A 17,550-nucleotide genomic window follows, 5' to 3' on the forward strand; every position below is an offset into this window, starting at 1 on the left:
TTAAAACAAGGCGCAGTTTGTTTGATTTACAAAAGTCTTGGACGTTTACTATGCCGGTTTTTGCAGTAAGAGTAAGATACGTTTTGGGCATGATAGAATCCTGTCTTGCTTCTATAATGTTGAAACACCTAGCCAAGGGTATTTTGTCTAGCTAATAATTAGAAAAAAAACCCACAATATTCGCCCAGCATAGAAACAAATTGGAACAAGCTAACCAGAAAATGTCTTGCCAATGTAAAGAATATAAGATAAATCACCAACAAATTTACATTGGCTCTCCCTAGAGTAATCATTCATACAGATCGAGTGGATCATATTCAACTCGTTCATTAGTTCAATCATACGTTCACTGGGCCGTTCCATGCTCACTCGTGCGATGACAGTCATTCCTTCAATTTAAATATACATTTAATTTCGAATGTGTTTAATTTTTCGTTTACTGCGTTTTTGGTCATTTACAGTTGAGAAGTAAATACTGGCATATTTTTAAATGTTTATTTGCCTTTTTTATTCTTCGGAAATAAAAAAATAATATTTTTATTTATTTTGTTCCACAGCACAAGCTTATTTTTAGGTTTTACATTTTTTTTAGGTCTGTTATTAAATGATGTAAGGTTTACTATTTATTAGGGGACTTGTTAATTTATAATACAGCCATTCCATGTTCCAGAATGATTAATTATTAAATGATGTAACGGTTTACTCACGCATATTTATCGGGGTAGCCCGACTAGATTCGGTCCCAACCGGAGTCCACCGCGTCTGCTCATGACTAAGAACTCCGGTTGGGTCCGAAACTAGTCGGGCTACCCCGATAAATACGCTTGTAATAAATCTCACGATAGTTACTATCAAAAGCTGGTGTCTGAGTTCAACATGGAATGCCCGTGTAAAAATGACAAGTCCCCAAATAAATAAATGGGGCCTTTTGCAGTAAGTATTGTGTTACCCGTATTTGACTATAAATTTTCAGTTTTAGAAAATAATGTAAACCACAAAAACCAATAAGTACTATAAACATTGATTCTCTAACTTTAATATTCCTTTCATCGGGCAAAACAAACAGTTAATAGAATTGACATTTAGGCACGAAAACCAATCGTGATATTGGCAACGAAGAATAATACTAATAATGGTTGAAGCTGGGTCAAAGAAAATCATATTGAACTGGCAACTTTGTGAGAAAGAAACTTTCTTCAATATAACGAATTATTGGATTCCCGAAGAAGAATAATCATATCGGACTTTCCGTGGAATATATTTTTTGGGACCCAAATTTTCGGTTCCGGTTCGATTTGATTTTTGCCCAAATTGAATAATATGCCTTGGGTATAATGTAAAGGTACGTTGAAATGTATTTGACCGATGTTTCTATCGTTTTGTCGTATGAACGCATTTCTGGGTCGAAGCATGGTTTCTTGGCTATTGATTTAATTTGAGCGCACGTTAGAGTTTCACTGCGCTTGTTACGGTTTTAGCGCTGGCAATAGTCACCACTACAATCCTCTTCGACACAAGTTTTAATTTAATTTTACACATTAATTAGCAAAGATTTTACACAAGTCTTAAATTTTTTGTTTTTAATAAGTAAAAAAGTGGAAAAACATTTCGAACAACACAAAGTTTTGTTCGGTTGGAAAAACATTATGTTTGATAAATGAAATATTAATAAAAAATCTAAAATATAAAAAAATCTATAATACATCTGTTCAACGTTGTATACGAAGCCGTAGCGCGATCAATTGCATTTTTAAATATATTTCAACATTCATTGTAAAAAGGTTTGACCCAAGCCTCCATAGATGGCGTTGGGATCGAATTAGATCGCGCTATGGTTTCGTTACATGTAAAACTATATATATTTTTGTAATTTTTTATTTTTTTGTGAATCGTCAGTATTACTATATGTCATTATAAGTTCGTTAATAGTGAGTGTGGTGTTATTATTCGTTCACCTGGACCCTGGAATTTATACATGGTCCTTCGCGTTGGATTGGTCGCGAGTGTTTTTTGGTAGTCTCCGGTGGTGGAAGAGACTACCACCCCTAGCGTCATTACTGGACAGTGGATTGCTGTCCAGAGCAGCCTCTTCAGTGGACCCCAGGAGAGAGGGCCCAGGAGCTGAAGGTGGAACCGGTGCAGCAGCCGGGAGTCAGGCGTGGTGCAGCGGACTCGTGAGCAGCAGCAGCCGGAGGAAGGCGCAAGGGAGGTGCAGTGGCAGTGCAACAAGCAGCGGGCGCGGTGCCGGCAGGGGGCGCCACTTATATGGTGGTGTATTGTGATAGTGAATAATATTGGTTTGAAGTAAAGCCGTGAGTACTTTAAATTATTCTATATCGCGAAGAAGAAGTCAACAATAAATAGAAAATTGTAACTTGGAAATTTTGAACTTGTAATATCGCAGTTAGCAGTAATTCAGGACTTGTAATAGTTTTAAGTTAGAAGTAGTTCGACGGGGAACTTATGCCCGATTTCGGTCTGAATTCTAAGACTTGTAAAATTTCAAAATAATTTTAATTTGTTTTCTTGTATTTCAAATAATTGTTTACATTTTTTACTTAATAAAATGGAAGCATTTAGCGATCTGCAAGAAGACATTAGAGCTATAATGTTAAAAGCTAAGTCTAATTTTAAGAAATCGCCAAAAGAGCGATTATCGGTTGCTTATGTAGAGACTAGGCTTGATAACTTAGAGCAACAATGGAGATTATTCTCGGACACTCATACTAAAATTATAAGTCAAGTCAAAAGATCAGATTTGTATAGTTCGAACTACCACAAGAATGCAATATATGACGATGTAGAAGAGTTGTATGTAGATTATAAGACTGAATTAAAAGAGATGTTAACAAAATTAAGTTCGAATAAACAAAGTGTTGTGGTATCAAGTGGAAATTCAGGTACACGATTTAAGTTGCCTGAAATAAAAATCCCGATGTTCTCTGGGAAATATACGGAGTGGCAGACTTTTAGGGACTTGTTTTTAGGGCTTGTACATGAAAACAAGGCCCTAGATGATGCCCAAAGGTTTTATTATCTTCGAGGACATCTGACGGGAGAGGCTGAGCAGCTATTGCGAAATATTAAAATGTCATCTGATTGTTATGAAATTGCCTGGAAAAAGTTGGACGATATGTACAATAATAAACGGTTTTTAGCCAATGGCATGTTAAAACGTATGCTTAGCCAAAAGAATTTAGTTTCGGAATCGGCTTATGAAATAAAAAAAATAATAAGTACTACGTCAGACTGTTTAGAGGCAATAAAAAATCTAGGTGTGGATGTGTCTTCATGGGATCTGATTGTTATTCATATAATTAGTTCAAAATTAGATAAGGAGACTAGAAGGGCGTGGGAATTGAAGGTGGCCTCGGACTCAAGTGACGAGCTACCAACCTTTGAAGAATTTTCACAATATTTGTATAGTCGCTTTAGGGGTTTGGAACATTTAGACAGGGAAATTATTGGGAATAATAAACAGCCAAGACATCCACAACCAAAAGGGACACATTCATTTCATGTAGTAAAAGAAAAAGGCCTGTTATCATGTACATCTTGCTCAGCTGATCATAAGATTAATTATTGTCCGAAATTTCATAAAGAATCGAATGAAGCGCGACGTATGTTTGCGCTAGAAAATAACTTGTGTTTCGTTTGTTTACTCAACAACCACTCTGCAAAAAATTGTAAAAACACTCTCAAGTGCCAGGTGTGTAGACACCGCCACCATTCTTTGCTGCACCCAAGCGGTGCATCTGGGTCCAATATTGGTGAAGATGGGAGTGCGATTCACGAGGAATTATCATCAGTCGCTTCAACATCGGCGAAGGATGAGTTTAAAAATTGTAATGCTATAGTGACCGCGCAAGCGGAGGGATCGAGCAAGCCAATGGTATCGTGCCTTTCGACAGGGACTAGCCGTAAAACGGTTTTATTAACTACCGCTTTGATCAAAGCGGAGTCGAAAGACGGTTCATATAGGGTGGTTAGGGCTTTACTCGATCAAGGATCACAAGGTTCGTTTGTGACAGAATCTACAGTCCAGTATTTGGGATTAGATAAAACACCTTCAAAGCAAGTTGTGATAGGTGTAGGTGGGGACAAGAGTGCTACGGCCAAGTCCAGTGTGACTCTCACATTGAGGTCTAGAATAGACCCCAGTGTCGTCATTAAGGTTAATGCATTCGTCCTGAAGTCGGTCTCAACTGTTCTCCCAGCTGCAAAGGTAGCCAGGGTAGAATGGGTAGATTTGACTGATGATGACTTGGCTGATCCAGAATATTACAGGCCTAATAAAATTGATGTTTTATTAGGTGCTGAAGTCTACAGCCAGGTCATCCAGGAGGGTATTAAAAAGAATATAACTGGGTCATTATTAGCTCAGAATACTAAATTAGGGTGGATATTGTCAGGTACCTTTGACGTCGACCAGACAATAAATTCATCACACATTACCGTTATGCATTCAAGTCTTGTAGAAGATGACATGCTTAAAAAAATATATGAACTGGAAGCAGAACCTCCTAGAAAGAAAATGCTTACGGAGGAAGAAAATAAATGCGTGAAGTTATTTGCAGCTACGACGGAACGCGACAGTAATGGTAGATACATTGTAAGACTACCATTGCGTAATGTGGACCCGGCTTGTGCGGTTGGTGAGACCAGGAGCATTGCTGAAAAAAGATTCAAAGGTTTGGAAGTAAAATTTAAGAAAAACGAAAAACCTAAAGTAGAATATGGGAAAGTAATAAAAGAGTATTTACAGTTAAATCACATGACAAAAGTACCAGAAGTAGATTATAATAATGAAAAAGCAATCTACTTACCTCACCACGCCGTTGTCCGGGAGGATAAAGAAACATCAAAGGTTCGGGTCGTATTCGATGCCTCCTGCAAAGGATCGAAGGGAATGTCACTGAATGACAACATGTTAGTCTGCCCTACTTTGCAGGCAGATCTTCGCCATACGATTATGCGATGGAGAACACATCGCATATGCCTTGTAGCAGACATTGTGAAAATGTATCGTCAAGTTCTGGTACACAAGAAGGATACAATACTACAACGTATTCTCTGGCGAGATGATCCTGAAAAAGAAATTGAGGAATATCAATTGAAAACTGTTACCTTTGGTACTGCGTCGGCACCATTCCTGGCTGTACGGGCTCTTCAACAGCTTTCTTACGATGAATGTTGTGCTGAACCTGGAATGTCTAAGATAATTTTAGAAGACTTCTACATGGAGGATGTAATGACAGGAGCTGAAAATATAGAAGACTGTTTCAAAATATACGAGAAACTAAAAGAAATATTAATAAACTGTGGTTTTCCATTACAAAAACGGAAGAGTAACAGTCAAAGGCTATTAAATGGAACTGTGGATGGAAAAGGAACTAAAGAGGAATTAAAGATACCAATAGATAATACTACAAAAAGATTGGGACTTATCTGGAACTGGAACGAAGATGTCTTCCAGTACACTGTGGATCTTCGATCGCTGGCAGCACCTGTAACAAAAAGAAAGGTTATTTCAGAGATTTCAAAATTGTTTGAACCCTTAGGTTGGTTGGCACCTAGTATCGTTCAAGCTAAGATATTTATTCAAAAATTGTGGCTAGCAGGAAAGGAATGGGATCAAGCAATTCCACATAAGTTATTATATGAATGGTTGACTTACCATAATTACACAATAAATGTTACCAAGCGGCAGCTACGTCCGAAGATAATACAGGACTTCTGGAGAAGGTGGTCGCACGACTATCTTCACCAATTTTTACAGCGATGGTCTTACAAAACTCCGGAACCCTCTTTGGGTAGTACAGTATTAGTAAAGGAGGATAATATGCCTCCAGGAAAGTGGTTGTTAGGTAGGATTGTTCAAAAACATCCTGGGACAGACGGTATTACTCGTGTAGTCACAATCCGTACTCAATCAGCAACCATGAAGAGACCTACATCTAAACTATGCATTTTGCCGGTAGTAGTTTAGTTATAAGCACTGATAAATGTCATTAAGTGCCATTTTTAGTTATTTTACTTAGCATTGATTAAGTTTATTTGCTGTCAAGGAATTGGAAGTTTGAGTAAAACTTATTTTTTTTTTGTTGTTTATATGGAAATATAATTTGTTTGTTTGTTAGTTATTCTACATCAGCTTCAATTAAAATTTATTGAGCACGGTGGGCGGTGTAGAAGGACATTTAGCAATATGTCCTTGGTGGGCGGTATGTTCAACGTTGTATACGAAGCCGTAGCGCGATCAATTGCATTTTTAAATATATTTCAACATTCATTGTAAAAAGGTTTGACCCAAGCCTCCATAGATGGCGTTGGGATCGAATTAGATCGCGCTATGGTTTCGTTACATGTAAAACTATATATATTTTTGTAATTTTTTATTTTTTTGTGAATCGTCAGTATTACTATATGTCATTATAAGTTCGTTAATAGTGAGTGTGGTGTTATTATTCGTTCACCTGGACCCTGGAATTTATACAACATCTTTTCCGAAACAAATAAGCTTAAAAAATATTGTTAAATAAGTCTTACATTTTTTTTAACTAAAAAACCTTTACTACATTCGGAATAAGTAAAACGAGTTCTTCAATTGAAACTTAAAACTACGAAGCTTTTCCGAAGTTATTTTTTCAGCACGTGCTTAGAAAAGGCACGTAATGTGGCACAAAAGGCTCCAGCACGATTTACTGGGAGCTCGGAGCCACTCCAGACATGCTGAAGTCGACATCAATGAGGTTGTAACAAAACGAACGCCATCGATTACCTTAGCACTAAGGAAGAAAGACGTAGAAGGCTAAAAACTAGTTTTTTTTATAAGAAATTTAATCTTTTAATGGTTTTTATGTCTACTGTATTTAAAAGTTGCAAAAAGTCACAATGTTCCAAAAACAAATAATAAAAGACAATCACCCGCTACCGAAAATAGACGCCAATAAAATCAGCGAGGAAATAACAAGGTTAATGAAAACCTAATAATACCCGAAGCACGTGTTAAAATTCTTACCTTATATAATTATAACCTTAAGTACCCTTTTAGCTCGAACAACAAAGGCAGGTTCACAAAGTAAACGCACGGAACACGCGAAGAATCCCTACAAACACGTGAAACTCTGACGCAACCTCAACTCGACGCGAAGGGGTAAAAACAAGTGAAAGTAGGGAATAACTTCAGTGCCATCATTAAGTCGCTAAATCATTCTGAGGGTACTCATATTACATTGGTGGTTGAATGTTCCGTCTCTTGTTTTTATATATTGTTATAAGTTTGATGACGCAATTGGCAGATTTTGTGATTTGATAATGTTTTGCAGTTTGAAAAGATAATGTGTTTGTCGTTTGATGTATGTGGGTACTGTCTTCAATACGAATATTATCAATTAACTCCGTCAGTCATATTTTATGCTAAACTGATTAGTATACATTACAATAACAAATAACCCGCTGGTTGAAGTTGTTATCTAAAACTAATTTAATATAAAACACATTCATAGGTCGAAGCTAAGCAGCGTTACATAAATAAGCACCACATCCCTGAACAATTTAAAATGAAAACATTTGCAAGAAAAACGTATAACCAACCGATTTGTTTGAACCGTAAACGAGGCCTAAAATAGCATCCATGTCAATGTAATTGAGCCCTAAGTCACACGCTCGCAATTATACTCAAACGTTTGAAAGCAATAAATTTACAGAAAGTCGAAATCTCGTTATGAAAGTCTGAAACAACATTGCGTCGGAGCCACAAAGTGAGCGAGTAAACACTCAGGTAAACAAATGACGCCAGACTTTGTTATTTCAATTGGTTTCTGTTTTTCAAATATTTCACCGATAGGATTTTTTGTTAGCAATATATGTGACGTCGATTTGGAAAAGCCGTAAAAAAACTACGTTTCGAAAGGTTTAGTGATTGAGGATTTACTTTGACGGATTTTTAATATTGTCTTTAGACTTCCCCAACACTACAGTTTAGGCAAATTTTATCTAACGTTTAAAGTTATCCAACGAAAAAATAGATTATTAGACATTAAAACGACTTCTGCCTAACGCATTAAGCTAAAAAAGGTGGTAAGGTAAGATGTAGAAGTGTTTTTGAACAGACAACAACCTAAAATCGAATCGACACTTCTCATTATTCTAAACCACGTCATACAAGTACAATCACAACGAAAAATGCTTTTCGCCTAAACTTGAGACACTTTTGGCAACAAATTTTAATATGTCCAGTTTTAGAACGTGACTGTATCAGGGCGGAGGTACAGAGATGGCCAGGCGCCAGTCGTTCCATCGCGTTATTTCAACAGTAGATCTGTGTTAACAAGATTTGTGTCTCTGATTGTACACGACAAACAACTTGTAGAGGCACTTTGTACAAATGTATACTCGCGTTAGATAACTTTAATTGTGTTCTACTTGAATAAGTTATTATATAACTATTTTAACTATTTTACACGGAGTTATATTAATTTATGTTCCAAACTAAATGTAGCCTTGCACTAACATGCTCAAAAGTCATATTATAATAGGCCCAGTCTTAAAAAGAAGACAAAATTTGTTAAAAAAAAAACTTTAAATACCTCATGTGCGAGTCGGATTCGCGTACAAATAATAAATTTTCGAAATTATTGGTCGAATTGATCGAAATTTTTGAATTTTTGACTGTATGTTTACCACGATTTTTTTAAGTATTTAAAAATAACACTCATGGAAAAAGTTGTTCCAGCTTGCCAGGCTCTGTAAATTGTTAGTTGATTGTAAATGTACAAATCACTGTGTAACAAATCTATTACACGATAATATACATCATATTATTCGACCCCCGACTAAAATTAAATACGATTAACTCAACACCACCTAAGCAGCTAATTAAACAAATGATAAGCGAAATCTGTACACAGCTTAAGGCCGCATCACCCGCATGCCATGATCCCACGTTCCCGCGGACTTAGTGGCCCGAAGTCAAAACGATCCGTATTTAATCAAACATTAACTGTAATTGTATTATGCTTGATTTATGTTCTTGGAGAGCCTCCAGTGCCCGTTGAAAAGTTAATCAACTAAAAGCCTTTTTTACTTCTCGAATTAAGAAAGGAGTTAATTTATGGCGAATTAAACAAGTTTTTTATATCTTAATTAAGGTAGTCTTGCTTTAATTTGGAATTTCGAAATTCAATTTGCAGATTTATTCGTTCGGAGTACTGTAAAACGGTTTAAATGAAGATTTATTAAAGTCATATTTACTTACTGACCTATTTATTTTTCAATGTGCATCTCTTTTGACGTTTTGCTTTCATTGATTTGTAACAAATGAATACTATAAAATTACAACCTGTATAAATCATCGTACAAATAATATTCTTCCAGTAACTAACATTAATTGATAACACAAGTCCAATTTCCTAGAAAAAAGAACTGCACACCAAACAATTATTCTTTAATGACCAACATTTAAACAAATAGGTAAATACACAACGAATTTCCAAAACTAATTCAATGTAGTCAAGGTTGAATAGCCGAATGATTGAGGTCACCATGCCAAACCCACTGAGCGCAACGTGTCGTGGGTTCAATCCCCGAGAAAATGTTTGTGAAACCCCCCGCGACACAAGGATTAAGTTCCTTAAAGCGGGAGCCGTTATATTAAATAAAGAAAAAGTTAAAAGTAATAATCATTCAAACTTGATAATACCAGAACAGGAACTCACCAGTTATCCAACAGATGAAACAAGCCAGCCCGAGCCACACCGCCCCCATCTTCACCTAGAGTCTCACACTCCTACGTGACATCACACTCTACTAAATTCAAATTATCTCGCGCACATCAAAACAATGCAGTCCCCATGACGTCACTAACCCGAGGTACCGCTGAATGTTGAAACCTGGAACAAAAGAGCGGAGATTATGTTTTCTGAGATTTAAGGTAATGTAGTCGTTTTTCTAAAGGAAATGTAGGCAAAAATTGAAAATCAGCTGTCAAATATAATGGTAGACAACGTCTTAAATAATGTGGTCTATCAACAGAGTCGTGATCGGTTTTGACTATACGATAAAAATAATTATAATTGCTTAGGATTACCTAATGCAACTAATTAATGAAACTATTTTTGAATTGAACTATTTCATTATTTGACAGCCGCGTTGGGTTTGAAGCTAATTGTAGTAGTAGATAATTGAATACACCATTAAATTAATTTGTTAATCTGCCTCACGAAAATATAAAGAACTAGCTGTTGCCCGCGACTTTGACCACGTGGTTAGAATTTTTCCACATTTTCCACTGTATCTTCGCTCCTATTAGTCGCAGCGGGATGTTATATAGCCTATAGCCTTCCTTGATAAATATTCTATTCAACACAAAAATAAATTTTCAAATCGAACCAGTAGTTCCTGAGATTAGCGCGTTCAAACAAACAAACAAACAATCAAACAAACAAACTCTTCAGCTTGATATATTAGTATAGATATATCCTTGACCATGAAAATCTTAACATTAGGAACTAACTTGCAATAACAAACTATAAAACCCGTACAAAAATAGTTTCATTCCAAAAACATAGATTTTGGTTATTTTAATTAATGAAGGGTAGAGGAATATCTTTAGAAGCGGAACTTCGGCTAAATATTTTAAGGCCATAAAATGTTTGTTCGAAATAGTTTATTAATTATAAAAGGTTGTAATGTTTATTTTGTGAAGGCTGCGGGTTATACGGGATCCATTTTAGAGTTCACCGTTAGTTACTTGTTGAAAGTGATCGTAAAACGAAGCCATTTGGTGATTAAATTATTATATTTGTGTTAAATTAATTGTTCTAGACTTTACGCTTTTAGTTTGAATATAATATTAACTCCATCCAATTGTAATGAAACTCTTCTTCAGTCCTATAACCTTCCCTAGGTGTTTCGAAATCTGTATGGTCCAGCGTCCATCTTGATGGTTTTTACTGGTTATTTTCCATACACGATTGTTTTGACCTTTATTATATTTTGGAGCTATTGCTTCACCGACCTCAAGCATATAAATATTAAACCAGTTTTAAAAACTTATTAATCTATGTTATTAAAAGTTCTTTTTTCTTTTTTTATTTAAAAAAACGTCTCCCGCTCTAAGGAATTTAATCCTTGTGTCACGGGTTGTTTGCAAACATACAGATCACATGCACAAAGACACCCAGACTCAGGACAAGCATTCGTGGATCACACAAATACTTGTCCTACGCGGGGATCGAACCCGCGACACGACGCGCTCAGTGGGTTTGGCGTGGTGACCTCAACCACTCGGCTATCCGTGCAGTTCCTTTAAGATGTCACTTGTCTGAATGCACATTTTCTTTTATGAATATTCAATCAGATGTTGTTTTTTTTTTTGTCGCATTGTATAAGCTACACGCCATAAAACAAAGCCATCTGGTATTCAGTTTTATTTTCATGTAACGAAAAGCATTAACAATGTAGCAGTATATATTAAGTAATTAGTATTTGCATACTGCGAGTTAAATGCAAATTCTAATGACTGCTGGATTTAACATTGTTATAAAGCTGTCTACAGTAATAAGTTGCAACTTTGAATGTTTGTAATGTTCTTAAGACGTCGTGCGACGATATTAATCTAAAAATAATGTAATTTAGTTAGTTTTCGGCGTTTCCATATCTAAAGTGTTAATTGGTTCAGGGTAAGAAGAACCCTATTACTGAAACTCCACGGTGTGTCCATCCATGAATCACCAGGGTGTATCTCATGAATCTTGATAGCTAGACATATTAATAAATGATGTACTTCGGCGCCAAAAAAGTCATTTTTACCTATGTATCAGTCACTTAGCACATTTTCAAATCCCCTGTTATATTCTCTTGGATAAAGTAAGTTCACAATTGATAAATACTTATTCATTGTAACGAGGATTTCATTATCTTCTTATAAACCATGATTCCTGGAGCCCTATGACGTCGCAATCCATGAATTCAACAATAGAACAGATAACAATAACTTAGCTACGTCACGTAGTTCCGCGGACGTAGCCCTTGCTACGGCGTAGCAGTGAAATGTAAATGTTAAAGTTAAATTGTTTCTGTCAAATTTCAAACTCAGGTGTACAACCGGTTTGTTTAAGCAAATTTAATCAAAGGTTTCCAACATTCCTGATTGTTTATTGAATATTTTGTAACTATACTAAGAGCTCGGTTGAGAATAGTAATTTTGAATTACATTAAGATCTTTTTCTCTAACTGTCAGATTTAAACCACAAAGACATTTTTATGAGCATTTTTTGCAAACTAAAACCTCATAACACTAAAAAGGTTTAATCATCTCAACTTTCCATCCAAAACTTTCCCAAAATACTAATTACATCAACATCCTTCGTCGCATAATTCAAATCAAATCAGTAAAAATTCTTTACACTGAACGTCGTAATACGGCGTCGTGTAGACGGCCCTATCATAAATGATTGATCACTCCGCCTTCGAACAAGTGATAAAAAATGTACCCACACTAACCTTCCGAGGAAAACGTTTAAGTATTGATGGAAATGTTTCAATTTAATGGAAACTGATAATATCAGTATTCGGCGATAAAAAAAGAAAAAGGTTTTAAGACGACCTTGCTTAGTAAATGTTGGGTTTTTGCGCTACAGATGTGCTTTCAGATCGCAGTTCAATTCTTGCAATCATCAATGCTCAAAAGCAAGTTCATCATAACGTAATTCAGACAATGGTTTGGTATTCTAATAAACACTGAGATTTAATGTAAGCAAATATGTGTTAAATCTCATTCAATGGAGAGTCATTTTTGCAAACAAAACGAAGCTTCTGATAAATTCACCAACATTGTATACACCAAAAACATTTCAACAGCAAACCATTTGATAGTCGGCCTATAAAGATAATAATATTAACAACTAAAACATATTTCTGCGCAAACATCTCAATCGGTTATAAAACCTTTTGTTTACTTCAAATAATCGATCGGTTAACGGGTAATAAACGACAACAAGCAACGTTTACGAGCAACCCGAATCTACATTGAGTTAATAGCGATCTATCGAACCTTATAATGTAGCGGGACTGGGAACGGGACCTGATAAAGAATCCAACTGCGACTCGAACTGTCGACAATAAACCAACCGATATTGAGTCCGCACAATGCCCGGGTCGGGCATAAAAACCGGGTATAAACCGGTCATAATGCCCCGGAAAGTTAATTAAATAGGTCCGTTAGCTGCCACGACATTTTTCAATCGTTCGCTGAGTGATGCCTGAATGCGAACATTTCTGTATGGATTGTGAGGACCTCTGCGGTTCCTTTAGTTAATTGGACGGCCTTGACTTGCTATTTTTGGAGGATTAATTTATTTTCTTACATAACATATGGACGTCGTTAGGAATTATTGCGTAATGTCGACTTATATGTTATGATATATGTACATTTTGGGAATGACCAAATGTGGGTTATTTGGTAAAAACTTTTCCATAGAACTGACTTCACTTTAGTGCGATAAACGTAGGATATTCGGGTACGTGACACGATTTTTTTTTCTAGAGCTATGCCACTCACACGTTGCTGTAAAAACGTTCCATATACAGCTACACTGCAGAAACAATCACAAGAAGTGACTTCTATAATATTTTTTTCACAGCAAAAGTTCCACAATCTTACCGAATCAATACAATCGAAATTCGAACCACATTTATACAATATCCACTCCAATAACTCCCAATTCATGAATGGACATAATAATTAAAATCTATTTGACATCGAGTCCTGCCCTCCGGCCGTGTTCATCTGGAGTATGAGACCAATAATATTTTTTACAATCTTCAACTTTATTGGGAAGATTAAAAGCTTTCGAGCAGACTTCGGTTGCCGGTCGACCGAACATGAACATCGCTTGGAGTTTTAATAACAGTATTAGGTTTTACAATTTCTGCTTCAGATGTTTGCGGTTTTCTATTAGATGTTATTGGGAAAATAAGGGTTGTACCTTTGATTGATATAGATATTTTAGGTTGTTTTACAGGCCTTTGTAGTTTGATGGCTTAAATTTTAGCGTTCAATTTATCATTATCTCATCAGATCTATTTGGACTATCTGTGACAATATATGTAGATTTGAATATGTTGATTATTAATATTTTTAACCAACTTCTTTTTAGGCACAATATTCACTGTTTGGTATAAATTTATCCATTTTACTATTTATTTTTATTGGTTGTTTTTTTTTATCATGACCAAAATTAAAAAAAAAATTATCTCATCTCCCTCGTTCTTTTGGATTTCACTTACTACCTAAAAGTGCATTTCCTAATATTCCTTTGGCTGCCATTAGCGGGTCCTCTTCAAAGCTTTGATGGAACTTCATTTAGCTTCCTAACTTGAGAGGAAATTGGCAGAGAGTATCCTTTCTGTTTTATAGAGCTGATAGTGTAGTGATGGCCTAAAGATGCGATGAAAGGATTTTTGCGCATGAGGTTACTGGTTCAAATCTAATACCAGCAAGAATGTATTTACCAATATGATGTTTAAAAAGTATGTAAACTTTTGAATATTTTAAGACACCCCTGACAAGTTAAGAGAGAAAAATCAAGATCTTTGAAGTTATTGGATAAGTCAAAAACATTTAATGAAGTTCTTGTTACTTATTTATAACGAAGAAAATTTTATTCAGCAGTTGGTCTTTTGCCGGCTAGTATTTAGACCTGATGGAGTATATACATAAGCATACAGGGACACACATCATCTCTTCTATTTACCATTTTTTTCCTTTGATTCATAACTGTTTTCTCGAATGATTTAGCTTTTAAAAAAATTACTTTAGAAAAAAATTACATTACTTTCAGAATGAGGAGTTTATAATTAAAATATCCCATTTTTGAGCTTTGGTTCACTTTATTGCTATATAATGTCAATTATTTTTAAGTATTGGATGTGAAATCGTCATTATAGAACTAGACACGTTTATAGATCTCCATAACATTCCTGCATCACACCTACAGTCAGACCAACTTTATGACCTCAATTTTGATGTACCTGGTCCTCGCTATCTTATCGCGTTTCCTTTCTAAAGGCCGTCACTCAGAGATTGCTATTAACGATAGGAAGGCCCATTGTAAACTTGCTTTACATTTTTAAATTGTGTTATTAATCTTGCTGTCTGCTCGTCTTACTATGAGGAAGGAAATACTTATGAATAAAATAATATGAAATCATTTGCCTTATACCTATTAGGCTTTTGCCTAGTAGTGGAATAACTACCACTTGTTTTGGTAACAGCACGCGAAAGCTAATCATTCTGTTTTGCTTATGAGATTTTATGCATATAATGAATTAAACTTCGGCAAATCCACTACGTGACGGGTCTCGGCTCCGGTACGACTTGTGCCATTCACAAATGCTCGTTCTATGTCTTTAAGCATTTAACTTGCATATTTGTCAAAGTGTAACGCTTTGCAAAAATTTACTTATTCATTATAAATCGTACTTTTCCAAAGATATCACTTACTTCATTTTTAAATAAAAAGCATCTAGAACTATTTAGTCACACTAAGTAACATCCAAAATACATTGTAACATAGAAAAAACTTCTTAATGTACTCAACTCGTATCTACATACGTAGGTTGTAATTATACGTAGGTAAGTAGACTATTAAAATAGCATACCTAGAAATACCCTAAAGCGATCAAGGAGTTTTTATTGAATACTAAAACTTTCTAACATCGTAATAAACAAAGTAATGCGCACTTCATCGCAAAACGTGGGATATCCGACAATGTAAGCGAACGACAGTTTTATATTTACGAACTGCCTTTAAACCGGACTATGGAATAACACTTGGACATAGTAATATTATTTTAGTACAAAAAAAAACTTACAGACATTTTTTACGCGAACTTGAAAGAGTTATTTGACATTTTTGTAACAAAAATTGTTTATTAGCAGAAAAAAAACGAAACACAACCATCATTATAAAAGTTTTTCTGTTACAATAGAAACACAAACTCATAATAAGCAGTATTTTTAGTAATATTAGATAATGTGTCTATTTATTTTGGCGTCAGTGACGCAAAAAGGTATAAATGCAATCAATACTGTACCGTCCATATTATTTTCCTTATCTCGTTACATAATTCAGTGAGTGCGTGGATGCCAATCACATTGAAGTATCAAATCTCACAAAACGAACTAAATTCAATTTATACGAGCCATATTCCAGCTTCACGCGTAACACATAAATATGTTACTACCCAATTCAACGATTTTCCGCTACTTCAACAGTTTTTCTTTATATAATTTGATATCTCCGCGGGCAAGGCCAAAGGTCCTCCACATTACATAAAACTACGCACATCGGTAATAGTATTTGGTGTTTCTTATATTTATATGTCAGTGTGGACGTGACAGACCTCCAAATTGTATCATAAGTACAATAACGCCGACAATTCTAAGAAAGAAAAGAAATAATACGAGAGCTAGGAGGAAACTCCGTCGTTCTAATCACAGGCCCCAGGGTAATGCTTCCGAAGGCGCTTCAACGTTCAGCGATGCTTATCTCAACTTCGATAATCTAGAGAGATTTTAAATACAAGACAAAACTCCGCAACAATGTTCCCTCAGTAAATGAAACGCGATCGCACACTACACTTCATTACAAAAGAACAATGTACATGTATAAAAATAAAACAGCGAAAATTGTTCCCAGACGTCAGCGGCGGACAATCGGACGGGGCGTTATCGCGGTGAATTTCGCACAAAATTCTCGCCTCAATTCGCTGTTTTCCGCTTTCTATGTGTATAATTCGGCGTGCACCTGCGAACTGAGCGCTCCGGGCTACGCGATTGCCACTGACACTATCTACCTGTGTTCAGTTTAAATGCACCTCCCGAATTGTTCTTGATTCTTTTGTATATATTTTTATTTCGTGGCACATTAACGTGGCCGTGGGTGCACTGCTTTGTACTAAAATTCTGTATTGTTCTAGTTTAATTTTTTAAAACGATAAGTACACATCTTTTGCCCTGGAGAGAGGAGTTCAAAGAAATGGCATGCCGGTTTGCCAAATAGGTTATGTTCTTTAAAACGTGCGAGCAAGTTTTTAACATTATTTTATGAACGTTCGTAGTTGCACATTGTGCATGATTTAGCATCGTTTATGGCCTCTTTAAACTGTTGATGTTATAGTTTGGGCTGAGTTATGCTGTGTAGTTTCGGTGCGTCTGAAACTGCGGTTCATATACCTGTGGAAATACTAGTTTCTAGTTGGCTGAGTGAAAGAATCGGTAACGCAATAATATCATATCTGAAGATTCAAAAGTCTGTACATGTAAAGAATTATAGAAGAGTCATATATTTTATATAATACTCCAATACAATCACTCCCCGATTTTTCCAAACAAACTACAAGAACAATGGCAATTAATCATCGAATCACTGAGATCCCGAATGTTTCTTACAAACTTATCTTTAGGAAAATGTCAGGCCAATTTTACCCATTCATGAATTTACGGCATAGAAACAAATCAAAACACGGTACAAACAATGGACT

The 17,550-nt window shown here is 35.7% G+C and overlaps 1 protein-coding gene across 2 annotated transcripts in view; it reads right to left on the reverse strand.

Annotated features, from left to right (window-relative positions):
• Window positions 1-17,550, reverse strand: part of LOC113495258 — a 286,477-nt gene that overhangs the window by 192,922 nt on the left and 76,005 nt on the right. Inside the window, exon 2 of one of the 2 annotated variants that reach the window (XM_026873896.1) lies at window positions 9,720-9,893. In XM_026873896.1, coding sequence (XP_026729697.1) covers window positions 9,720-9,768 — 49 coding nt within the window. In that variant the 5' untranslated portion in view covers window positions 9,769-9,893. Of the gene's footprint in view, window positions 1-9,719; window positions 10,008-17,550 lie in introns of those variants that run through there. The other variant, XM_026873895.1, reaches the window with a different exon arrangement.

The sequence above is a fragment of the Trichoplusia ni genome, chromosome 6 (assembly GCF_003590095.1).
Source record: "Trichoplusia ni isolate ovarian cell line Hi5 chromosome 6, tn1, whole genome shotgun sequence".
Lineage (NCBI taxonomy): Eukaryota > Metazoa > Arthropoda > Insecta > Lepidoptera > Noctuidae > Trichoplusia > Trichoplusia ni.